The sequence below is a fragment of the Halictus rubicundus genome, chromosome 16 (genome assembly GCF_050948215.1).
Source record: "Halictus rubicundus isolate RS-2024b chromosome 16, iyHalRubi1_principal, whole genome shotgun sequence".
Classification (NCBI taxonomy): Eukaryota; Metazoa; Arthropoda; class Insecta; order Hymenoptera; family Halictidae; genus Halictus; species Halictus rubicundus.
The window spans coordinates 30115-51624 of record NC_135164.1 but is presented as its reverse complement, the minus strand read 5'-3'; the positions used below and the strand labels follow the sequence as shown (position 1 = coordinate 51624).

Below are 21510 nucleotides of genomic sequence, written 5' to 3'. Positions count from 1 at the left end.
TTGTCCCAGGAAAAAATAAATAACGACTAATTAAAGTAGAAGTTTCAAGCTTCAAAATGAGCCTAGATTTATTTTTGAACCATTATTTTCAACGAAATTATGACAGTTTAAATATCAACAATTTCTGCAGAATTCGAGATTTAATGTTCGAATATTTTTCGGTTTAAATAAGTCAGGCTTGCAATAAGTTTATGAAAGTAAGTTTTTTAAAAAGGGAAATGTACGTTTATGTAGCTCCTGTGTGCTTCAACTACTGCAATTTTTTATTGTCCATAAAAACCTGCAGTCTGGTAACAAAGTTGTTTGAAAAATGTGCACGCAAAAGTAACACTGTTCGCAAATCGACGACGCTTTTAAAAAAGCGTTTTTAAAAAATTACTTTCCACTATAGTCGGGTTAAATCTGTTGTGCATTATAAAGAAATTGTCCTTTGTGCCGTGTTTACACTGTTCGTTTGTTAAATGGGATGTTACATTGGTAAATAGCATTTATTGGATGTAGAGCTGAATTAGTTCAATAAAGGATGAAAAATTCGAGATGCATTCAAACGATAATGTTATTCCATAATGCAGAGGCAAAATATTCTGTAGATACAAAGTTTGATAGCTTGTTGCAGATGGCTGCGTGGCTTTACCGTACACCGTGGACTGTAATTTTCTATTGAAATCGCTGCAAACGAATTGTGCGGGTAAGTTTAGTAACATCTGTGGTTAAAATTGTTATAGAACATCCAAAATCTGCATGAAACAAAACGTATTACGAAGGATTTAATTTCAACACAGTGACGAATAAAATAAATCATTAATCCTTTTCTAAAATAAAAATTGCCCCAATTGCAAGAAACAGAAATAAAAAAATAATAATGGTTTAATAGTAAACTGATTAATGTCAAATTTAATCTCTTGAAATAAGAGGACATTTTGGTGCATACACATTCTGTTTATTCTCATTAACCAGTAACAGTGCCATCACAAAACTAACTAAGCCATTCTAACATTTGCAGGTCCTTCTTCGGGAAGCAATTCGTTTCTACATTATCCAGTTCGATATATTTCAAGATTAAGGATTATACCGGAGCGAGTACATCACAGTGAAGTACGAAAAAGCTGTGTTGAGCATCTGAAATTAATAGTTTTAAACAGAGTGTACGTTCAAACTCTCAGGGTGATTTATAAATACACTATGACAAAGAAAAAGAAAGGGAAATAAAACGAATGGTAATAAATTCGAGATATTACTTTCCTAGAACTGCATATTTCCAGTAATGTATTTGTCAATTTATTAATACCTCCATTAGTGTGTTTTAAATTATTATTCAGGTTAAAAGGATTCAAATGTATTACCCAAGCGAAACCCTTTCTCGACGGAAGAAAAAGGCCACACAACACAGGAACACAGCCCTTCGATGTTCTTTGTAATGCAAGAAGCAACAACTTTTGCACCTTAAGTGGCAATCTATACCATGGAGTTTGACATCTGAGTTGACGACAAATATTTCAGAAGATTTCTAGACTACCGGACCAGAGGATCTGAGAAAGTGTACTCACAGTTCGTGGAACACGTTCAAGGAATTGTCAATATACATCTGACTCATACTGTTTTCTCGATAGGCGTAGGCAAATTGGACTAGGCCCGTCAACACACTTACAAGAGACATATTCAGATGTTCTATGGTGTGGAGAAGCTCGACAGCCTGTCATACAAAGAGAGTTTGTTGTGAAGTTCTTCGAGTTTATAATTTGTAACCAGAACCCCGAATATTAACGATATTTCAAGGTTGTTGGTATTTTTTCGTACGACACCCTATATGTTCTGTTCGATATTCTTGTACAGAACAGAAAGACGAATCCAACGACTACCATCATCATATGATGACGATCATCCAATCTCGAGATATTCGTGTCTGAAAGGATCAATCCTGTACCTTTCAGACACGAATATCTCGAGATTGAATGACCGTAATGGTATGATGATGGTAGTCGTCGGACTCGTCTTTGCATGCTCTAGAAGAATATCGAAGAGAACATACGGGGTGTCCTATAAAAAAGATCCCATAATCTTGAAATCTCGTAGAAAGTTGAGAAGATACATTCTGAATGTATAACTTTATCTTTACTAAACTTCTTTGTACAACGCTAAACATGCCAAATATTTAAGTGATCCTAGTTGATTCAAGCACCTCGCATATAAATAAATAAAATTCACACACTACGTAATCACGTGAGAAAATAGAGAAAAAACCTGTTGCATCCATGCAGCAGGATCGAAATTTTTTTATAAAAAAATGTGAAATTCGTAGAACCGACAAGTGATTATTATAATTGCAGCAGAATTGTTTAGCATTCAGCAGAAAGTAGGCGAGCGAAAATATAATTGTTTGAAGAATAGCGAAGTACTTACTTGGAATGTATAAATGCACAAAGAGAAAGTCAACATCATAACAATAATGAAGTACGGCGTCGTTATAACCGCCATGATGCGTTCAAAGTCACTTGAACAGTAAAAATTGCGTTACTCTTCGATCCAGATTTGCGAATAGCGTTAAGCAATCGCAGTACCTCTGAATGTTCTGATAGAGTTCCATCACTTCGCAAATTTGCTGATACAGGCGATGATCTTTCTCGAAAGCTACGTTCTTTGGGTTCAGCCACTCGTTGATCGCTACGTTTGTTCGGTAACTGTACAGGCAGACATTTATTTCAACCCAATGGTTAATGCTACAATTAGCAAGCAGGCATAGCAATTACATCGGTGTAATTTTGATAATCGGTTTGCCGTACGTTCGCATTTTTCAATATTTTAAAGCTCCATCCCTTTCAAACGGGTCTTTTTCATTTGCTCAAATTGACAATAAATAAATCGATAATGAAATAGTTCCGACGTCTTCTTTTCTTCGAGTTTACGTTCTGAGAAAATTTTGAGTACCTTATTGTTTCATAGACTGCTGAATGGTAATGCAACATTATGCTCATTATACAGTCGCTTGTCGATATGATTAACATCAAAGTCACGCAGGCAATAGTGAAATAGACATATACTAGAAAGAAGTTGTCGTCTCCTTGTTTGAACTCTATCACTAGCATGAAACGTATTGAACGGGAATAGTTCAACGGTACCACTATGTTCAACAATGCCGGCGATAGTAAAGCTAACTGACAAGTAACTACTGTCACAACGGCGAGACCTGAAATGATTATAATTCATGACTTAATGATTTTTCTGTTTGACGAACTCTCCGAACTTTGTTCCTATTTTGTTCAAATGAAATCTTATGTTTGTAAATGTGTTCTCTTCGATAGTCTTGTAGAGCATGAGAAGACGAATCCAACGAGTATAATAACCATACCATTACGGTCATTCAATCTCGAGATATTCGTGAAAAGTAAGTTTTTAGTTTTATTTAGTTTATTCAGACATGATTATTTCGAGATTGAATGATCGAAACAGTATGGTCATTGTAGTCCTTGGGTTCGTCTTTTTATGCTTTACAAGAATCTCGAAGAAAACATTTAGGATGTTCAATGAAAAAAAAAAATACTAACCACCTTGAAATTTGGATAAAAGGAGGAATAATTTAGAAATAACATTCTTTGGCAGTCTAAATTGTTTTCGACTAATTTTCAAAACAAGCAAAGAATAGACAGCACTGAAAGTGAAATAACATCCTATACCTTACATATGAAAATGATGACTTCACGTTTCTGGTCGTTGCCGAATTTCTCAAAAATCCGAATTTCTTCTTGGTCCGTCGAACCATACCATCGAGCTATGTTAACCAGCAATTTTTTCAACTAAAAGAATGAACAAAAATTCGAAGTATGCACCATTGTGAAATATTTTCATTTTCCGTTGTCCTCGCCAAACATTTCTGTTATGTTTTCATCAATTTTTCATCGACAAAATCAAAACAGAATGAATGGATCAACCAGAAAAATGTTGGCTAATTATAATATTTTAATTTTGTTTTACTATACATGTACAACTCACTATGTCTTGAAGAAATATCACGATGAGGTACTTGGTGAACAGTATCATCATGGTGCACAAGAACGAAATGAAGTAAACCAGACGAATTATCGTAATAGCATGATGTGTCATTATTACAATCTGAAAGAAAGTTGACACGAAACCATACAGTTCTATTGTATATTATGTGCAACAGTTCTTCCGTTTTGTATACAATATAAATAGCTCTGAGAATTGAAAATATGAAAGCATTTATTGATACCACATACAAAAGTCTGAAAACAGCTATTTTTCAAATAATTAGAGGATAATACAATTTTTTCTTATTGTCACGTTAAAAAAATATCCTCTCAATTTCTGTAACTTAATCCATCAATCGATATAACGATCTATAATATTATTTCAATACATGAGCATTATTTAGTATACAGTGTTTACTCGATGTATTTATGTATTATTTATATTACATCGGCCAGGAGATACTAATCTTTGATCCATTCATCCTTTGGACCGAGGTCTCTCGGCCCCCCACGGGGAATACCCCCCGACAGGGGAGATAGTTCTGGGACATTTATCGGCAAGGCGTTTGGGACATATATAGAGCAAACACTGTACTACTATTAGCGCTATTAGTATATTGTTTCATTCGATGTACATTTTACATGTGATGTACATTTCATGGAAGAAATATACTACGGGAGTCGAAAGAAGGGCGTGTTCGTTTTCACGAGAAAATTGGTGCGCGCGTTTTGTTTAAATAAAGTTTATTACCAAACTTAACAATGCCCTGTCACCGACCGAATTAACCTTGGGTGACTGATTACACTGTCCAACACCAAAAAAATTTTGCAATACCTGTTGGGTGATTCTTATATACTTTGTCATCCTAAAACTGAATCTGAAAGTAGATTTGCTCCATCACGCAACGTTTTCGAAAAATTTTGGTTTTTGTAAAAATGCCCGATTTTGATACGAAACGACGTGTTACACAAAAACTAAACACGCGAGAAAGTTCAAATTTGAGTCAAGAGATAGAGGGGACTCTCCTCTACATATTCATATAGTCAATTATATTTTTATGTACTTCCTAATAGTTGTAAATGGTTGTTAAAGTTTGAAAATGTGCCGACGCGGGTACTTTGTACGCTCTATTTTTGTATTTATGTGAAAAATCCTTTATCTAGCAGGAATTTACTATACAGGAATGCATTCTACAGACATTTCTGGTAAAGAAACCATTCACGAAAAGTATTTGGTTCCCTTAATGTACGAGAAGGATCAGAAAATGTTAATTGACAGAGTGTGCGCGACGCGTTCGCGCCAGACGGCCATTGCAGCCTTTTCGCGACTCGTCAGGGCCGTCGCTATGCGTCGACGTTGGTACCACTCAAGTATGTCTTTGCTTACTATGCTTAATTAAATACATTTTTGGGTGCCAATCATTACAAAAGATTATAAAAATACGAGTTATATTCACATTTCATTGTGGAAATGCTTAATAAAGAAAATTGAATACAAAAACTTACCTATTTTTGATGTAAACAAATTAAAAATGTTTCCGCCTTGCTTGACGTTTGTTCCTGGTATCCCGATTTTCAATAATAAGTGTCCAGCAGTAATCAGCAAGCATCCGCACATAAGTCTTTTCCTTTGTAACGTTTTTCCATTGTTGAAATATCTTGATGAATGATTAATGCTGGAATTGTATTCCTTGTTTTGATTTTAAAATAATTTCGTCATGAATATAACAAAAACAGTCCGGCTGATTTATACACTTCCGCGAGATTTTATCAATTTAATATAGAGCGATCTATGTCTTAATTATGTACTTCGATCAATAAAATCGATAAAAATAGTCCCATTTACATAGTGTTTGGACTTATTTTAATCGGAAGAATCTTGAATGACCATTGGTATTACAATTATAAAGATAAGACAACAATTACTGAAAATAAAATTTTCCAGTCACCGCATTGCTGCGGTCAATTTTCTTTATTAAGCATTTCCACAATGAAATGTGAATATAACTCGTATTTTTATAATCTTTTGTAGTGATTGGCACCCAAAAAGACAAAAAAAGATGTATTTAATTAAGCATAGTAAGCAAAGACATACTTGAGTGGTACCAACGTCGACTACGCATAGCGACGGCCCTGACGAGTCGCGAAAAGGCTGCAATGGCCGTCTGGCGCGAACGCGTCGCGCACACGCTGTCAATTAACATTTTCTGATCCTTCTCGTACATTAAGGGAACCAAATACTTTTCGTGAATGGTTTCTTTACCAGAAATGTCTGTAGAATGCATTCCTGTATAGTAAATTCCTGCTAGATAAAGGATTTTTCACATAAATACAAAAATAGAGCGTACAAAGTACCCGCGTCGGCACATTTTCAAACTTTAACAACCATTTACAACTATTAGGAAGTACATAAAAATATAATTGACTATATGAATATGTAGAGGAGAGTCCCCTCTATCTCTTGACTCAAACTTGAACTTTCTCGCGTGTTTAGTTTTTGCGTAACACGTCGTTTCGTATCAAAATCGGGCATTTTTACAAAAACCAAAATTTTTCGAAAACGTTGCGTGATGGAGCAAATCTACTTTCAGATTCGGTTTTAGGATGACAAAGTGTATCAGAATCACCCAACAGGTATTGCAAAACTCGAAAAAAGTTTAATTTTGTTGGACAGTGTTATGGGATTCATTGAATAGTAGCGGTGAATACTGTACAGCACGATTGTTCGACTCGAATTCTTTATTTGTAGCTCGGATGCTGATTTTGCTGATTCTGATGCTCTGCTCCGAGGCCCGCTTGCTTGTCACCTCGGTGGTGACGCGATTTTTTGGCCATGTGCCCGTTTTCGGGAGAAGAATCATTCCCATTCGTTGATTTGACTTGAGGGAGGAGGATCTTCTGAAACAGCCCTCACCGGTGAAGGAATAAGTCTCCACCTCAAGTCAATAAGGGAGAATTCCGAAAAATGCGCGATTTATGGGACCCCGGAGCAGCGCGAAGAAGGCCTAAGTGGCCCATAGGAGCATTTATTGCCTCTGGGTTTCGTCCGTTGACGAAAACCAGAGACACGGAAATTCGAAACGGAAAAAAAAACTCGAGTACGCCTCGCGACAGCGTAATGGTTCGTATGGCAAGTGCGGCAGAGGATTTACTACCCCTTGGCCGCCGCTTGTAGTTGGCCACAAGGCCCGCTGGTCCGAGTCCAGGACCCTCAAGTACCTCGCGGACGGTACACGCAGTGAGGGCCGCACGGATTGACTTATGGCCACTTTTCCAATGCCATCAGGTCGAACCCTCAAGCGCCTCGCGTGCGGCAACTCGAGAATTAGCATTCTTCGTGATTAGTCGAAGGACGGACAAAAATCGGGAAAGGGCTTCCGTTACGCAATGTGTTTTAGGGCGAAGGAACTGCGAGGACTCATAGTAATAATGTCTGCGAGGAATCGAACAGGAGACTAAAGATTTTCGCGGAGTACAGTAAATTCTCGATGTATGTCAACAACACAGGTCTTGCCTGCGTCGTCGAGCGTCGGGTCTCCTCGGGGTCCGAGGCCTCTCGAGTTTCGCGGCCCTTCACGGGGGGTATACCCTGCGGTAGTGGGAATAATTCCGTGATATTTATCATCCAGGCCTCGGCGACATATATCGAGAAATCACTGTATCGAGTCGGAGAAATAGGAGGGAAAAAATAGAGCACACGAGCACCTAACGTAAAATAAAAAGAGATGTACTCGTCATGTCATTGTCACAATTGTCATGTATACATAATCGTCGTGGAACAATCTCGTTGAAAACTAAAACCGTTGTCTTCGTAATATTTCGTTGCATGATCACTAACTCGTAACTCGTCTTTCAACACGACACAGTAGCCTGGCGATATTAACATTACCACTCTCATCGTGGACACAGATACACCGTCGTTCAAGATAATTGTCCCGAGAAATTAGTTGACAGAACGACTAGAATCATCGACGATGTACATTGCACTCTGTACCCATGATACTTCGAACGTTGTCATCGACTATCGAAACGCCTATGTTCGTCTGTCCACGGGAACTCAAATCTGCTTGTTTCACGTCCGACGTACTACGAAAGACTGAAGATTTTCAAGGAACATCGATCCGGAGAAACGCGTGGAAAAAATACAGTACACGAGAATCGAACGGTAATTGTAAAAATATGTTTCCTCTTGTAGAACCGTATAATTATCAAAATTGTCATATATACATTGTCGTCGTGGAATCATATCGATCTCTGTCGCCCAGCCCGTGCACGTGCATAAATGATTCGGTAATTGCGGATTACGTCAGTTATCATAGATCGGCATCCGGGAATTTTTTTTTTTTTACATTGCAGGAGAAAGTATTTCCGAAGGGAAAAATAATAGAAACGCAGAACCTGAAGCACAGGAAGTTAGCGAGTCGCGTTTCAACCATCCTCCGGGATGGACGCCGTCGACACGTATTACACGTTGAGCAGACGTCTGATGACGATCCTAGGGCTCTGGCCGTACGTCAACGTGCACTTTCGTCGAATGCAAAGTATCATCGTGAATATATTTTGTACAGTTTTTGTAATCGTGCAGGTACAGCCACTTAAACTGAATCTAACGTTAGTGTGTATAACAGTCCCGTGTCACGTATTACCGATTATGCCAATTCGTTCGGTCGACGAACGATGAACGAAAAATCGTCACGAGTACGTCAAAACTCGTTCAAAGCTCTCTCGCTTCCGCTTCGAATCGAGGGATCAATAACTCAATCGGATGGACGAAATTGACGGTAATGCAAAATGAAAATGCGGTCCTTTCAGATCACGCCTATCACGCACGACGACGTTGATTTGGTTATGGCGCTACAGTGCCTACCTCTCGCAATAATGACCCTGGGCTCTGTAGTGAAGTTCAACGCTTTCATGACGAAGATGGGTACAGTGAGTGCCAAACGATTTCTAATTAAATTAACCCAGATCGAATCGGATCGGACAAATACAGGTGATTGCGAATACAGATTAGGATCATAATGGACAGCGTAAAGAATAGGTGGAAAACACCGCACCAAGATACGATCGACATTTTACGGAGGCGGGCCATCCTGGGGAAGGAGCAAGGGATTATTTATGCGGGTAAGGAAATACAGCGGTGTTGCGAAAATTACTCGATCCCGTCCACTTCCAATTCTGTGTGAAGCTCGACGAGCGAGTCGCAAAACATCGCCTCGTCACTTTTGACAATAAGCGATCGCAGTGTGTCGCTTCACCTCGTTGATAATCTTCAAACTTCATTTAATTGAATTTACAAAATAAACAATCCTTGTACGGTTTTGGAAAATTCGGAATTGGAAAGATCGCATAACTGTTGCATAAACAGATGCTCGAGCGCTTTATCAATGCATTACTGCGTCGCGAAGGAGACCGATAGAAGCCATTGTTTTATGTCACGATCATGTGTATGTTGCAGTATTTATTTATCCATCAGCACTACTCCTGGTGGTGTTCCGCACCTCATCCTATATTCTGCTCGTAACAGCACCCCCGAACTCGAATCTAACAGATCCTTTCCCGTTTATGACGGACTATTTGATCGACGAAGAGAAATATTTCTTTCTCATAATAGTGCATCAAAACATAACGTTCTTCGTCATTGCAACTATATATGTAGCTACCGAGACCGTGTTCATTATGTGGGTGCAGCACAGTATCGGATTGTACGAACTCGCCAGGTAAGAAAAGACTAACCTACTGTGCGTGCTGCGCAAGAAGTCTCGCGAAAGGAATGCGGGGCTGATTGGTTAGAGTGGAAGGGACACGCCTCCGGCTGCTCTATTGGCTAAAGCGGTTGCACGTACTATGCAGCGCGTGACGTCGAAGCCTAAGCATTGGCCTACTGGAGCGTCGACGGCGCGGACAGGCGGTGCGAGCGGGCGCCCCCTTTGCCCTTGTGCCGTCCCGTGAGACTTCTTGCGAGGCACGAACAGTACTCGATGCACTCTTGCAAACGTAGCATTGTTAATCGTCGACACTTTTATGACCGATTTTAGAATACAAATTTTGCCAAGCTTTTAGATCAAGAAATACTATTGTAGTCTACAGATTTATTGTACATTTATTTTCAGCTACAAAGCTGATATTTAACCAGTTAACTGTGTTTGACGAGTATACTCGTCATGAAGAAATGGCAATATTTTGTGTCATGACGAGTATACTCGTCAAAACAGCTATAATTCAAACAGCGATTAATTTTTGCGACGCAACTTAGGTACACATTTTTCAAAGAGGTCGCAACAGCTAACTGGTTAAGGTTCTATTGTCAGTTTTCATCTAGATATGTAATCTTATATTTGGATAAACTGTATTTCACTATTAACTTTTCCATCTCATATTTTTCAACACAGACCGGTGTACGACCATGTCGCGATGCATCATCGTGTTATTAGAAACGAACAACTCTCTTCAGGAATTTTCAGAAAAAAAAACACGTGACTCAAAATATTCTAGTTTCTTTCATTCTCCCGTATACTTCTAAACCGTTTGAAATTGTTCAGCTTCACTTCGAAAGTGTACCCGAATGAGATTGTATTCTATTGTTCCTGTTGCTTAAGGAATTTTCAAAAACAATTTCACGGTAATCCAAATCCTGGACGCTGCATGCTATGATTTCCAGTTACTACATCGAAAAAGGGATTTCCGAGAGACCGTCCCATATGTCGGAGAAGCTTATGGACGCTTATAGAAAGGAGTGCTTAGCAACCGCAGTTAACTACCACAATCAGGCAAGAACGTTAGTATTCGTCGTATCATGTAATACTCACAGAAAAAACCAAGGTAAAACGTCATCGGCCAAAAACATTTGAGTCTGTGCAAAGATACTTTGAACTTTCGAATAAAGAATGTCTCTCCTTTTGCACGGGTTCAACGGAACCTCTCGATTTTGGCGATATTAACGTTCTCTCGTCGTTTCTTTTGTTCATAAAGCTTCGTGTTGTACGTGAAGTCGACATTCTCATTCTCGTATTCCGTTCTCCTGGTGGTCGCCGTTGTCTCATTGGCAATAAATTTCTTTCGTGTACGTCGATCTGACCTTTCACCGATTAGGACATAAACGTTATTGTCACGAATTCATCGAAATATATGACTTTCTTTTCAGCTATCCATCGCTATAAACGAGACACACGATATAGCAGAGATGGTACTGTCTTTTTTGTTTTCCATGTCCGAGTTAGTGTACATGTTCTATCTAAACTATGTGGTGCAACAACTCCTGGACTATTCGGATAATTTGTCTACACTCATGTAAGCTCGGAAGATTTCTGTTTGTTGTCGGTAGACTACACCCTGCGACATTATTGTAAGACGGCGAGAGTCACGGTAGATTTCTATAGTTCTAGGTTAAACTTCACCTTGGCAACCCACAAATTTTCAACTGTTTTTTACATAATCCTGTAGATTTTGACGGGAAAATGCCAATAATCCCAGAATTAATGTTAGGAATTCACTGGTTCAAAAGGTGCGTCTGAATATCAACGAGAACCACGGTAGATTTTTATAGTTCTGCAACCTTATAGTTTTGTCGCAGAGTATGTGTTCAAGCAGCGACTAATGAATGAAAATGAACGGTGCTGGGACCGATTCATTAAACACGACGATCAATTTTACTCATGTTACAGATACTCTACTCCGTGGTACAACAGATCAATCTCCATGCAGAAGAATCTACTGATTATCTTGATAAAGTGCAGCGAGCCGCTTATATACGACTTTTATGGTTTTTATAATGCGTCGGTGGAAGGTTTCTCAGGGGTACGTAATTATTAATAATCAATGCGTCGAGCATATACAGTATGTTCCACAAGAGCGCAGTGGCAATATTTCTGCAAAAATTAATGAATGTGGAAAAAATGTAAGAAGAATCGAAAGCACGCTGGAAATACCAATACGCACTGACACCGGATTAATAAAACTCCGAACAAATGAATTTTATAAACGAATAAGTACTTGAATTAATTTTACTATATTTTATTTTTCTTTACGATATTAAATTTGAAACAATACATTAGTATTTGCAGAGAAATCACCAATACGCTGTTGTGTGACTGTATGTTGCCTTATTGAACCCTGCTTTTCAGTTGGTGAAGACGACGGTGTCTTACTTCATGATATTGTCATCTCTTCAATGATTTCTAATTAAGCGATGAGTAGTAAGTCCGTTAGTAAGTATCGTCTTCACGCTTGTCAATATTATTTCATTTCTTTCATAGCACGATGTACTAATTCAAATTGCAAAATAACTTGTTGCAGGATACAGTCTATTTCCGTATGCGAGTTGTCCCGTCGCGGAATAGAGACCTTTCCGTTACAAATGTACCGGGTCGCCAATTAGCAGGTCAAACATTTTTGACAGGCCTGGGCAACTTCTTCCTCGCCGTCGCTTCACGACCACCACTACCAGTGCGCAAGTTCCCCCACCGCTGACCACTTCGTATTACCCTACCTTGCTTTTATCTCTTTTGGAGACAACCTCCTATATCGGTTCCTAGACCCCACCCCTTCACCCCCATTCCTGAATTTTCTCCTACGAATGCGCTCGCGTCAGAGGATTACACTGTCCAACAAAATAAAACTTTTTTCGAGTTTTGCAATACCTGTTGGGTGATTCTTATACACTTTGTCATCCTAAAACCGAATCTGAAAGTAGATTTGCTCCATCACGCAACGTTTTCGAAAAATTTTGGTTTTTGTAAAAATGCCCGATTTTGATACGAAACGACGTGTTACGCAAAAACTAAACACGCGAGAAAGTTCAAGTTTGAGTCAACAGATAGAGGGGACTCTCCTCTACATATTCATATAGTCAATTATATTTTTATGTACTTCCTAATAGTTGTAAATGGTTGTTAAATTTTGAAAATGTGCCGACGCGGGTACTTTGTACGCTCTATTTTTGTATTTATGTGAAAAATCCTTTATCTAGCAGGAATTTACTATACAGGAATGCATTCTACAGACATTTCTGGTAAAGAAACCATTCACGAAAAGTATTTGGTTCCCTTAATGTACGAGAAGGATCAGAAAATGTTAATTGACAGCGTGTGCGCGACGCGTTCGCGCCAGACGGCCATTGCAGCCTTTTCGCGACTCGCCAGGGCCGTCGCTATGCGTAGTCGACGTTGGTACCACTCAAGTATGTCTTTGCTTACTATGCTTAATTAAATACATTTTTTTTTGTCTTTTTGGGTGCCAATCATTACAAAAGATTATAAAAATTCGAGTTATATTCACATTTCATTGTGGAAATGCTTAATAAAGAAAATTGAATACAAAAACTTACCTATTTCTGATGTAAACAAATTAAAAATGTTGCCGCCTTGCTTGACGTTTGTTCCTGGTATCCCGATTTTCAATAATAAGTGTCCAGCAGTAATCAGCAAGCATCCGCACGTAAGTCTTTTCCTTTGTAACGTTTTTCCATTGTTGAAATATCTTGATGAATGATTAATGCTGGAATTGTATTCCTTGTTTTGATTTTAAAATAATTTCGTCATGAATATAACAAAAACAGTCCGGCTGATTTATACACTTCCGCGAGATTTTATCAATTTAATATAGAGCGATCTATGTCTTAATTATGTACTTCGATCAATAAAATCGATAAAAATAGTCCCATTTACATAGTGTTTGGACTTATTTTAATCGGAAGAATCTTGAATGTCCATTGGTATTACAATTACAAAAATAAGACAACAATTACTGAAAATAAAATTTTCCAGTCACCGCATTGCTGCGGTCAATTTTCTTTATTAAGCATTTCCACAATGAAATGTGAATATAACTCGTATTTTTATAATCTTTTGTAGTGATTGGCACCCAAAAAGACAAAAAAAGATGTATTTAATTAAGCATAGTAAGCAAAGACATACTTGAGTGGTACCAACGTCGACTACGCATAGCGACGGCCCTGACGAGTCGCGAAAAGGCTGCAATGGCCGTCTGGCGCGAACGCGTCGCGCACACGCTGTCAATTAACATTTTCTGATCCTTCTCGTACATTAAGGGAACCAAATACTTTTCGTGAATGGTTTCTTTACCAGAAATGTCTGTAGAATGCATTCCTGTATAGTAAATTCCGGCTAGATAAAGGATTTTTCACATAAATACAAAAATAGAGCGTACAAAGTACCCGCGTCGGCACATTTTCAAACTTTAACAACCATTTACAACTATTAGGAAGTACATAAAAATATAATTGACTATATGAATATGTAGAGGAGAGTCCCCTCTATCTCTTGACTCAAACTTGAACTTTCTCGCGTGTTTAGTTTTTGCGTAACACGTCGTTTCGTATCAAAATCGGGCATTTTTAAAAAAACCAAAATTTTTCGAAAACGTTGCGTGATGGAGCAATTCTACTTTCAGATTCGGTTTTAGGATGACAAAGTGTATAAGAATCACCCAACAGGTATTGCAAAATTTTTTTGGTGTTGGACAGTGATTATTGGTAAAACGTCACGCAACAGTTAATAACGACTTCTGAGCGGCTTGATCTACCAACGGTGATTCTTCTGGCTGATGTATACAGGGTGTCCCAAAAAAATATATACATACACTGTTTAATGTGTTGTGTAGAGTAATCGATCCCTATATTACCGACTGATTAAAGATATAGGTGCGTGTGTGTGTTGGAAAATGAGTCTAGAGAGTTCGGTTGGTGTGACAGAGTCGTGTGCGAGATCTGAGAGATGGCTGAGTTAATTTATTTCGTTTGTATAGTTTGACCAGAGAAAATATGTTAGACTAAATATGTTAGACTGAGAGCAAAGTATTTAATATATATATACAGGGTGGCCCACATAACTCTGAACAGCTCAATATCTCGAAAACTATGCCATCAATTTTAAAGTTCTTAGTCTTAAATTGCATGGAACTGAAGGGCCTTTCTGACAACATAAACGTGAAGTGGCCTCCCTTCCCTTTTAACGGGGGAGGGGAGGTACCTTTATAATTTTAAATGGAACCCCCTATAAAATGTTACATATTTAGATTCTACAGGAAAAAACAAGTTAATTTTGTCTGAAACATTTTTTTGTCAGATACTTCCATGATGAGATATAACAGTTTGAAGTTTCGAGTTGTAGGTACTTGAAGCGCTCCGAAATAGCGTTATGGAATTATACGCGCTTGAGTCCTTTGCTTATTCGTGAAGAAATAAAATGTACTTTAAATTAAATGTTCAAAAAGTCCACCACGGGCTTGTAAGGACTCAAGCGCGTATAATTCCATAACGCTATTTCCGAGCGCTTCAAGTACCTACAACTCGAAACTCCAAACTGTTATATCTCATCATGGAAGTATCTGTCAAAAAAATTTTTCAGACAAAATTGACTTGTTTTTTCCGGTAGAATCTAAATATGTAACATTTTATAGGGGGTTCCATTTAAAATTACAAAGGTACCTCCCCTCCCCCGTTAAAGGGGAAGGGAGGCCACTTCACGTTTATGTAGTCAGAAAGGCCCTTCAGTTCCATGCAATTTAAGACTAAGAACTTTAAAATCGATGGCATAGTTTTCGAGATATTGAGCTGTTCAGAGTTATGTGGGCCACCCTGTATATATATAATATGAAGTGTTGTTTGTATACTTACAGGTATTCCTTTATTCCCTCTACCTCGTAAATTTATAACATAACGTAGATTCTTTTGCTATTTAAATATTAATTATATGTGAATAAAAACTGAAGTTATAATCATTCAAACTGTGTATACATTTTTTTGGCACACCCTGTATATCCGTAGCTAATCTTGGTCGTATATGACATGTGTGTACGTTTACATGTAAAAAAATGCTAGTTCTGTCTTGTCGAACGTGACAATTCATTTGGAAAATTTTGTCGATAAGGAACATATTTTAATATATTTTTATAATAATAATCATGTCATTCATGGGGCATTTCAGTATGAAAGATGTTGTCCAATTAAGTCGATCGTCCTGTGGCCCACCATTTTAATAGGAATACTTCCATAGGGCTGAAATTGTATTTATAGCCGAGGTCCGGATGTAGTTATGAACAAAGTGTGGACAAACAAAGTGCTGTCGTACCATTAGCTTCTGTTGGCTCGATAATACTATACGTAACATCACTTTGGTGTAGATATTCGCTTTGTTAAATTCATGTCGGTAACGAAAACTTGACGCGAATATTTAATTATGACAATTATAGACAACCATGCGTCTCCGTAAGTATCGAATATCGATCCGGAGAAATGCGAGGAAAAAATACAGTTCACGAGCATCGAACGGTAATTGCGAAAAGATGTTCCCTATCGTAAAGTCGTATAATTATAAAAATGCTCATGTATATATTATCGTCGCGCAACCGTATCGATCTGTCACCTAACCCGTATGTCTGCATAAGTGATTCCGTAATTGCAATTTACGTCAGTCATCGTAAGCTCACATCCGGCAATTTTTTATATCGCATGAAAAACTATTCCCAAAGGGGGAAATAATGAAAACGTAGAACCTGAAGCACAGGAAGTCGGCGGGACACGTTTTAACCATTCCTCGCAATGGAAGCCGTGGACCTACATTACAAGTTCATAACGCTCGTGCTGCGCAAGAAGTCTCGCGAAAGGAATGCAGGGTTGATTGGGCGCCCCCTTTGCCCTTGGGCCGTCCCGCGAGACTATTTGTGTGTACTACTATAGTCTACAGATTTATTGTACATTATTTTCAGCTACGAAGCTGATATATAAGGTCCTATTTTTAGTTTTCATGTAGATATAGAATTTTGTATTTGGATAAAGTGTATTCCACTATTAACTTTTCGATTTCAAATTTACACAGACCGGTGTACGACCATGTCGCGATGCATCATCATGTTATTGGAAACGAACAGTTCTCTTCAGGAATTTTGAGGAAAAAAAAAGACGTGACTCAAAATATTCTAGTTTCCTTTATTCTCTCGTATATTTCTAAACCGTTTGAAATTGTGTAGCTGCACTTCGAAAGTGAACCTGATTTAGATCGCTTAGGGAATTTTGAAATAATTTCTGGATAATTCAAATACTGAACGCTGCATGCTATGATTTCTAGGTACTACATCGAAAAAGGGACTTCCGAGGGACCGTCCCATACATATGTCGGAGAAGCTTATGGACGCTTACAGAAAGAAGTGCTTGGTAGCCGCGGTTACTTACCACAAAGTGGTAAAAATGTTAGTATTCGCATTAAATGTTCCTTTTGCACGGGTTCCACGGAATCTTTCGATGTTGGGGATATTAATGTTTACTTATGGTTTTTTTTGTTCTTAAAGCTTCTTGATATACGTAAAAGATAAATTTGTATTCTCGCATGCCGTTCTCCGGTGGTATGTAGATCTGTTCTTTCATCGATTATGATATATAAGTAATAATAAGATATATAAGTTATTATCATGAATTTCTCGAAGTATACGCTTTTTTCAGCTATCCACCGCCATATGCGAGACACACGATATGGAAGAGATGATAATGGCCGTTTTGTTTTGCTTATCCGAGTTAGTGTACGCGTACTATCTAAACTATGTGGTGTAACAGGTCCTGGACTATTCGGACACATTGTCCACATTCCTGTAAGCGCGGGAAATTTCCGTTTATTGTCGGTAGACTACGCTTCGCGACATTATTGTAAGACGGCGAGATTCACGGTAGATTTCTATAGTTCTGGGTTAAACTTTACCTTGGGAAGCCAGAAATTTTTAACTTTTTGTTATATAATCCTGTAGATTTTGACGGGAAATTGCCAAAAATCCAAGTTTTAATGTTAGGAATTCACTGGTTCAAAATGTGTGTCCGAATATCAATGAGAGTTCCGGTAGATTTTTGTAGTTCTGCACCGGTCCTTTTAGTTTTGTCGCGGGGTATGCATACAAGCCAGGAATAATCAATTATATTCCTGTTACATATTTTTCAAATTGCGAAATAACTTGTTACAGGATTTACTGTAATTTATACGACAACAACAGAGAGTACAACAAATCTACGTTGCATTTGTGAACCAACTGCATACGTCTGTTTCCGTATGGGAATGTTTGAATAATAATAACAATTAATAACAATTTCGAACCGATGTTGTGACCACCATTCTAAACAATTTAACTATAATCGTTTTTACCGATATGTGCATACGTTTACATGTAAATATGAAAATTGAAAAAATGCTAGTTCTTTCGTTATTTTTAATTTATTTTCGTATTAAAATGTTAGTTTTCGAACGAAATTGGTTATCGTATGGTCAATCATTTTCATAGGAATGCTTCCATGGGATGGCAACCTTTCCAACCCATACGAAAATTGTATTCATTGTAGAACCGATGTACGGATGTAATATTGCACAAAACAATGGTTTATGTAATATTATTCCGGTGGTGATATTCGCTTTATTAAATTCACGTCGGTGACAAACGTTTGTTGCGAATATTTCATACGACTGATAATTCTAGACAATTATGCGTTTCTGTAAGTACGATACATACAATCAGGCTTCGGACACGGTCCACTCACCTGTAAACAGAAGAACAACCGTACGTTTAGAAAATATTACAAGATGCATAGAAATGTAATTTTCGGAAATAGTATAGGTTCGCTGCCTTGGGAAACGGATATGACTTTTACAAAACGGTGCTCATCATGCTCTAAGATATTTTCACATGATGAGTAAAAATATTTTTACAATTTCTCGAGTCTGGGAAATATACAAATATTAAGGGGACCCATAAGTAATCAATTATTTTGAAGTCTAAAACAAACTTTGTATTAAATTCAAGTTTTTATTTCTTAATTTATTATATAATATCCATCAATATCAAGGACAGTTTGCCATCTTTCCAGCAAAGTATCAATCCCCCTCTTATGGAAATCCAGGTTTCGTAAAGCAAAATATGGTCGTCCACTTCGAGGCCTGTCAGAGAGATCACAATCACCAGCAGCAAACCTTCTGAACCAATGTTAACACTTGTTGAACTTCAATACATCTCCATAAACATCGAAAATTTTCTTTGTTGTGCCCGTTGCATTAAATCCCGCATGAGAATGAAGAAGTATGCAATGACGAATATGATCCTCGGAAGGTACGGACGCCGCCATTTTATTACAGGTTTGTAAAAAAAATGATACTTTTTAGAATATTTTGAACACAGGCTGTTTTACCGAAAACTGTAAAAGGATACGTGTTTCCTCTTCAACGATCGGTACAGAACTAAAGCCAAAAAAAATTCTTTGCAAATAATTGATTACATATGGGTACCCCTAATACAAATACTTTCTGGATCCACTGTATATATTCACTGTATATCTTTCTTTTTGAGCCGTGTTAGCTGAAAATCGTGTAGAAAGGAGTTAGGTGTGCTATGACTACATACGCTAAACTGAATTGCAAGGATGAATATCATAATGCACGATTGATCCTGGTAACCAGCCGATCGAGTCGGAGATTCTCACCTGGAAAACTTCGAAACTAACTATGAAACAGCACCACGCGGCTCTGACGGAGAGGTTCAGTATGCGACCGGTGAAAGGCCATAGTCCAGTCAGTATCAGAAGTTTGCGGCTCAGATTGTAGGAAGTTTCGCGAAAGACTTTCATGTCGCCGCGGCTGACGAATTGCATCTGCGGGATGGAAAACAGAGGAACGGCCGACGAGCACTCGTGTTCATACTTTATTCAGTGGGGCTCGCGGCGTCACTCGTTAAATCGTCCTTAAAAATTGCTCGCGTGCCGCGACACGCTCGATTCGCGCGCGCATTGTTCCGTTGAGCACCTCAGAAACGGACAGCTAAATGACAGGTTGCGGATCATAGTCATTCGCGTTCCCACTCGCTGCGGTGTTATCCGATTTTGTGAAAAGAATTTGTAAGGAAAGTCGGAGATAGTTTTCCATTCGATTTTCAATTGTCACGTGTGCTGCTACGATAGTTCGTTCGGTGTGACGCAAGCTGGGCAACTGTAAAACACATAAGCGGCGTGTACGTGCGTATGTATGTACTTGTCCTCTGATAACAACATTTTGTTCTATCAATGTCTCCCGATGCCCGAGCATTATGGCAATGACCTTGTTGGAATATTGTGGTAAGTAATGGTTTTTGTAAATTAACTTCGTCAAATATTATGCTTGTACCTCTTCTGGTATTGCACGTTCATTTTTGCTACTAAAAATTAATGCCAATGTTTCCGTTATATAGTACAAAACTTTTTTCAAGGTCATCGAATTTTGTTTTTCTTTTTTTGCATATTAACGTGTACATTTTACAACGCGGTAGTCGACATTGGAGTGACCTTGCAAACGAAAAAATCAATTTCCTTTGAAATTATTCTGACTCTTTTGGTTCGTTGAGATCATAATAAAATCTAATTTACTGGAAATGACATGAAATTAATTTTTACAGCTTGAAACGGAATTGCGTCATTCGACTCTCATAAATGCTTGTGTGTATTTTCCAGCCGAAATTTTGTACTGCCGTCGCATGAATAATACAAATGTGCAAAAATGCTTGCACAAATTTGAAAACTTATCAGTCTGAATGCCGAAAGAGTGTGTAACAAACATTATGAAAGGAAGCGTTTCCTTGAAAGAGATAATTTACCTTTTAAATGAAGATGGCTCGCCCTCATGAAAATAAACATCTTTCTACTCTCATCTGCAAGTATGCAGAACCAGAGTTGGGCAAAATATTTATCTAAATAAATATTTCGAATAACGAATAAAAGATAAAAAATAATTATGTTATCTCTATTCCACACATAATGAATTTATTCGACGAATAAAGATAATTTTTTATTGGGTTGAGCGATTCATCTTTAGCGTTGAATAAAGTGTTCATTTTCATCTGTGTCTTTATTCGGAGGTTTATTCGACTTCGAATAATTTTCGGAACCATGTTCGAATGCTGTAACGAGGACAGAGCAGTCAAAGACTGGCGCGCGCGTTACAATGTATGTAGTTGTACATATGTATCGCCTAATGACCAATGCAGGGATCGAATGAAACTGGAGACATTTATGAATCGTAGTTCTTTTTAGATCTTTGAAATTTTGAATCATTTCTTTTTTGGTTTAATTTAGCTTTACACATGAATTTATTGACTCTGTTGTAAAAATGTATTTCATAATAGCTGCTTCTTTGATTAAAAAAAAGTTCTAATGATATGTTGCTATTGTAAAAATAGAATCGATGTCCTTTTTCAATTGCTATAAAAAAAAACCTGCATTTGTGGAATTTTTACGTGTCTCTCATTTTTGGTTAATATGATTTTCAACCGAAAAATCGACAGAAATTCTCAAATATGAATATCAATAACTGCAATACGTCAGATTCTTTCATGGCAATTTATGCTTTTATGTTTTTAATCAGAACAATATTGTTAATACGAATGAGTTGTGGACGTTATCCCGATCAAAATGAGTCCAAACACGATATCATTTGGACTGTCTTTAATGAGATTGTAATTTTTATCGTAAAATTACGTATCAGTGAAACTTGTTCGATTACACTCGAAT

The 21510-nt window shown here is 37.8% G+C and overlaps 2 protein-coding genes across 3 annotated transcripts; one reads left to right on the top strand and one right to left on the bottom strand.

The window, feature by feature from the left end:
* Window positions 1–666: 666 nt before the first annotated feature.
* LOC143361992 (uncharacterized) lies at window positions 667–19671 on the bottom strand. 2 transcript variants are annotated; one of them, XM_076801757.1, is made up of 9 exons: window positions 19456–19668; window positions 3988–4107; window positions 3677–3791; window positions 2926–3184; window positions 2559–2678; window positions 2401–2491; window positions 1548–1693; window positions 1344–1476; window positions 667–1119 (listed from the first exon to the last, which is right to left on the bottom strand). In XM_076801757.1, the coding sequence occupies exons 1-9, from the start codon at window positions 19621–19623 to the stop codon at window positions 1060–1062; spliced, it is 1212 nt and encodes a 403-aa protein (XP_076657872.1). In that variant the 5' UTR covers window positions 19624–19668; the 3' UTR covers window positions 667–1059. The 2 variants fall into 2 exon arrangements, with proteins under 2 accessions (XP_076657872.1, XP_076657871.1); XM_076801756.1 differs by having other exon boundaries at window positions 667–1476; window positions 19456–19671.
* Window positions 8362–12402, top strand: LOC143361930 (uncharacterized). The gene is made up of 10 exons (XM_076801645.1): window positions 8362–8571; window positions 8799–8918; window positions 8996–9110; window positions 9445–9706; window positions 10648–10764; window positions 10959–11049; window positions 11131–11276; window positions 11651–11783; window positions 12110–12193; window positions 12282–12402. Exons 1-9 carry the CDS (start codon window positions 8431–8433, stop codon window positions 12158–12160), a joined length of 1176 nt encoding a protein of 391 aa, XP_076657760.1. The 5' UTR covers window positions 8362–8430; the 3' UTR covers window positions 12161–12193; window positions 12282–12402.
* Window positions 19672–21510: the final 1839 nt, after the last annotated feature.